This window comes from Nuphar pumila, chromosome 15 (genome assembly GCF_984573655.1).
Source record: "Nuphar pumila chromosome 15, dmNupPumi1.hap1.1, whole genome shotgun sequence".
Classification (NCBI taxonomy): domain Eukaryota; kingdom Viridiplantae; phylum Streptophyta; class Magnoliopsida; order Nymphaeales; family Nymphaeaceae; genus Nuphar; species Nuphar pumila.
The window spans coordinates 696,028-701,204 of NC_143263.1; the positions used below are offsets into that span (position 1 = coordinate 696,028).

Below are 5,177 nucleotides of genomic sequence, written 5' to 3' on the forward strand. Positions count from 1 at the left end.
CTTGTCCGGGGGTATTGTGGTGGAGAATCTGCCGCGCGTTCCTTTCAAGGTCTCTCAAAAATTCTAGACTGCTTTTGGATAACAACCAAACTCACATCTACTTAAAAAAAAAAAACAATCAAACTCACATCTCGTGATGCATACCAATCATTGACCATACCCCTCGCTTCTTCCTTCCTACCAAACAAAACTCAGCAGAACAAGGGTAAGTCTAAAGAAAAAAAAACCCTGGAATGTGAGACATGATATTCATGTAATGTAATCCTGCTCTCAACATAGAGAGTGGACCATCCTTTCCCAGGTGAATATATAAGAGGTTAAGCCCCAGCTAGCCCTTACCCTATGCTTAAGCTTGATTACTTGTGTACTGATTAGGTAATGATTATAACCTTTTCTTCCACTAGAAATAAATTTGTAGGATTGACTTATTTTTTGGAACTGAAAAGAAAATTTTAATTTAAGATGGGAGGAGTTAAGTACAGCTAACAGAATGCAGGGTGATGAGAAATCACCCTGCAAAGATAACAAAAGAACATCAATAAGTAAAAAAAAAACAACTCTTATAGAATTTTGCTTCTTCTTGTACTAGAAATATATATTTTGCTTATTTTGGGGACAAAGGAAAACAAATGAATTCTATAGTCATACTTCCAGACGAATAAGCTGCTGCTGTGTGAAGTGTGAACATTCATCCAGAAAATGATCTACTGAATCAGCTGACGATGCTGCGTCTCGATATCTTTGGCCTCAGTGGTCTACAAGGCTTGCTAGAGCAGAAAAAGATTTGGGATCTGTTGGTGGGGGATCAATATTTCGATCTTTTAATAATTTCTTCTGAGACAAAAAAGATTGCAGATTTAAATGATAATTGAAAAGCAAGACTGTAAACCCAGGTCTATTCTGTGGTGCCATCAGAGAGAGAGAGAGAGTGTGTGTGTAAAGTTAAATTTCTAAATATTAGTCACCGCTGTTGTTTTGAAGGCAACAGGTGTAGGCCTGTAGCCTGTATGGTGGTCCTGCTTGGGGCATGAAGTGAGATGGCTCGGAAAACCGACAAATTTAATGATGTAATTGTGAACTCTGTGCGCTCGAGTTCGATGGGAGGCCAAGGTGACAAATACCTATCTTTAATCGCTTTAAGATAACCTGAAAGATAATTCAGATATGAATCTTGAAATTTTCAATTTCCATAATGTTTAACTCCCAAAAAACCCTGAAAATTACACCTATAGATCTAATGTCAGTGCAAGACAAACAAAAGGATTAGTTATCATACAATAAATATAGCTATTGTATACATTAAAGTTGTAAGCTATTCATGTCAGCATTTAGTGGACATTTCACCAACTCGCTTTACCTATGGCAAGTCACTAATTAGAGGGCCCATGTTATTGTCCACAATTATTTCTGTGGATGGACGTTGCCTGCAAGAAGGCCTTGAGTGATAATGCTGGCGGCAAATAAACCATGATAAATCCATTCATGTGGCCACACCAAAATTTGTATCAATGACTAATTCATTACTAAATTAGATCTTGCTATCTTACCATGTGAATGGATTTATCATGGTTTATTTACCACAGAATACTTTTCATAAAAGTATTTTAAATAAATATACATCTAAAGTAGGTTGGACTGTATGAATGTATTTAAAATGGTCCATTTTGTGAAATTCGTATTCCCAACCTAACAATTTCCACGTGATAAGTCCTGTTTTCGGCTATAATTTAAATCAGCAAATTATGACAAGCCTATAGCTGTTGATTTTTGAATCACCAGGAAAAAAATTGTACAGAGTTTGGATTTTGGCGATTCAGATGTTGAAATTCACTAAATGAACCACGTAGATCTCATCTATGAGAATGGATTTGATAAAAAACAACTTGTATCAGTGGGATCCCGAGATGAGGCATGAAAATTAGAATAACATTGGGATCGAGTGGAACTGATTTGGACTAAAATGCATTTCAAACTGTCGAAAGAAAATGCACCATGATAAAAAAATCAGCACTGTATGATTTACTAATGCATTGTTTCTCAGTGACACCAAATTTGTGGTGTGTACCTGTTTTTGGATACAGTGCTTTCTTAAAAATATCCCCAACAAAGTATTATTCTTAGGTGGTGAGCCCAACAATGCAACAACGACCTTACCTTTCCTTGAAAGGAGTAAAAGGTGTGTAAAATCTTGTGACATAAAAGAAGGGAAATACCCACAGATGAGGGGCCTATGACCTAAGATGAACCCTTTTCCGAAAAAGGACCTTTCAACGCTGCATTTTGGTCTTTTAGAACGCAGACAGCCTTGATAACGCATGGCGTCGTCCGATGCCAATCCGTAAGTTAGCAAACATCCCAACCCCACATATTTTACGTAGACATATAGTCACGTATACCGACTCATCTAAAAATTACGTAGTGTGAGCATCAATTTGTACGCAGAGAGTTCAGAGAGTTCTCACGAAGATAATCGCTTGGCTCAGAAGCAGAAAGCCACCATCTTCTTCCTTTAATTCTATCTCGACGGGAGTTCTTCTGTATGGAGAGGCTCACGGTTGCTGCAGATCTGAATGGCGGCCTCCCTCTCTTCGACATCAACGAGATCCCACCTTCGTATCCTTCCATCCCTACCAAACCCAGACTACGGGAGCCATCCTTCTCTTCATTCCTCGCTTCCGACTCCCTCAAACCGGTCCTCTTGAAACCCAATCCCGACCCTCCTCTCAGGAAATCCCCGCCGGAGGCGGCCGGCAGCCGAACCAGCGACCTCGAGATCAGCATATTTGGTGCGGAGAAGTACTACAGCAGCAGCCCCGGGCGAGTCGGGCCGGCGAAGAAGGACGGGTACCCTGCCTGGAACGCCAAACTAAGGCGGAACGGCGAGTTATCGGAGTTCCTCCCCGGTCCGAACGCGAACAGGGAGTCCTCCGTCTCGTCCGCCGATGGGTACTGCCGGAATTACCGGTGCACCCCGATGGCATCCTCGGAAGCGAGTTGGAACAGCCAGTCCGGTTTCCTAACGAATCCTCCCGGTTCGATCTCCGTCTCGGTGAGGAACCTTCCCCGCAGCGAGAAGAAGGCCGGGAGCGGCTCGGGGAGGTGGCGGTTCGGACGGAAATGCCCCTGCGTCTGTAAGAAGTCCGTCGAGGTCGAGGAGAGCTGCGCCAGTCCTTCGAGGCGTTCCTCGGGGCAGAACAGTCCTTTGCCCGCGAGAAGCCACGCCTCGTCTTGGAGGTACGCCGCCGAAGGCGAGCCGCGGAAGCCCGTCGTCTCCGCTATCTCGGTTGCCGCCCCTCCCGAGTCGCCGAAGATGATGATGGTAGCCGGGAAATCGATTTCGAATGAAAGTTTCGGCCAGTTCACTTCGGAGATTAGTTACCGGGAGGAGATTGGCCACCGGGTTAATTATTCCGGCGGGTCCTTCCTCAGGGAAGAGGCGGGATTCTCCTTCCCGGTTCTGCCGGTCAATGGCCGGACCGCGGTGGGCCCTCCCGACGAGCCCCAGCGTGACTCCATCGACGTCTACAGCCCCTCGGGGCCCACCCGTCGCCTGGTGAGTTTTTCCGTCCAGAGCCCTTGCCGAGGTTTGACCTTCCAGGTCAACCGGGACGAAGATGCCGGCAGCGACTCTAGCTCGGACCTCTTCGAGATCGAGAGCCTATCGACTAATGCCATGTCGACGTGCCCAATATACCGCAGGCGCGAGTCGTTGGATGAGATGTCTGACGTGGCGGGGCAGGGCGATGGGCCCGGTGCCTTGCGTCTCCGCCGGAGTCTGGACGGCACAGTCACCCCGCCGGTGCCACCCAGCGAATGCTACGCACCCAGCGAGGTGAGTGTCGAGTGGAGCGTCATGACCGCGGAGGGGTTTGACCAGGTGAGCTTGGCAAACTTCTCGTCCGCTGCATCAGAATTCGGTGAGATCGGGTTCAAGCTGTCCGAGCCAGCTCGGGCTCCTGCTGCTCCGTCCTGGCGGGGCGCTGACCTGCTGAGTTGCCGGCGCGAGAAATCTGTCAGTGTTGCAGTGCCGCTAGTGAAGTGCACGATGGAAACACGTCCACGTCCACGTCCACGTCCACGGCCGCTGCCCCTGCCCATCCCGATGGAGCCCAACCGAGGCACCAGGCATCTCGAGAACCGTGCCCCAGAGATCAAAATCATTCACGTGCCGGATAAGAGGTCGCTGGCACGCCCTCATGCAACGCAGTTCTCTCATGCGCTTGCCACATGTGTGATGAATTGATCTTGATCGCACGATGAGCCGGGGTGGAGTGAAATGAATTTAAACTTTAAAATAAGTGTATATTCGTTGCATGTTATTTTCGTTATTTAACTCGGGTTGTTTCTTTTTTTTTCGAATAAGTTTGTTTTTCATTCAAATACTTTTTCTTGTCTCTTGTTACAATCGCACATGTCGTGTTTCAGTGTATTCAACTCGAAGAACGTACTTCATATTCGATAATGAACTCTACCAACATAGATAATTAATGATGCAATTATTCTGATCCTTTTATCACTTCGACATGCTTCTGGACAGCATAACCTTTTGGAAAATGCAAAAAGTTGGTCGCTCTGAAGTTAGGTAGCATAGAAACTCCAAACAACGGACTTTCAAGACTTGGACAGCTCAAAGGAAAATATTTTGATGGATGGAACAGGCACCAATGCACAGGGACTTGTGAGAAAAGTAACAGTTTTAATCACAAAATTCAATAGTTAAAACAAAAAAGCAACTATGACTTCCTTTTCTAGGACTAGTGCTTGCTGGTTGCTGCCTACCTTTTCACAAAAAAAGAAAAAAGAAAAGAGCTTCTAACTAAACGATTCAAACACTCACTTTAACACAACAATTAACATGGTTCAGTTCAATGTGAAACTACATCCACGATCAGAAAACCTCATGCTCTCTCATCTTTTTTTCATTCATTTTAATCTAATTTTTATATACAACACATCTGCCACAATGGCAGGTTACACACTCAACAATGGTTACCACATTTGCATTCTTTCTTAGGTGGCGCCATATGTATCAGGTAACGTGAGATAGAGAATATCAGCTGATATTCTATCCTTATCAGAATTCCTCTCACCAGACATCACCCACATTTGATGGTAAGTAATGGGGGTCAATAAGGTAAGTTGAAATTCCTTTGATCTTTCTTTTTTCTAATAGCCTC

The 5,177-nt window shown here is 45.1% G+C and overlaps 1 protein-coding gene across 1 annotated transcript; it reads left to right on the forward strand.

Annotated features, from left to right (window-relative positions):
• Window positions 1-2,539: 2,539 nt before the first annotated feature.
• Window positions 2,540-4,243, forward strand: LOC149814038 (protein PHYTOCHROME KINASE SUBSTRATE 4-like). Its single transcript, XM_089989852.1, has one exon. It carries the CDS (start codon window positions 2,540-2,542, stop codon window positions 4,241-4,243), a length of 1,704 nt encoding a protein of 567 aa, XP_089845978.1.
• The last annotated feature ends 934 nt before the right edge of the window (window positions 4,244-5,177 follow it).

Excerpts from the sequence above, each read along its gene's own strand:
- LOC149814038 (XM_089989852.1), top strand. The coding sequence starts at position 2,540 with ATGGAGAGGCTCACGGTTGCTGCAGATCTGAATGGCGGCCTCCCTCTC.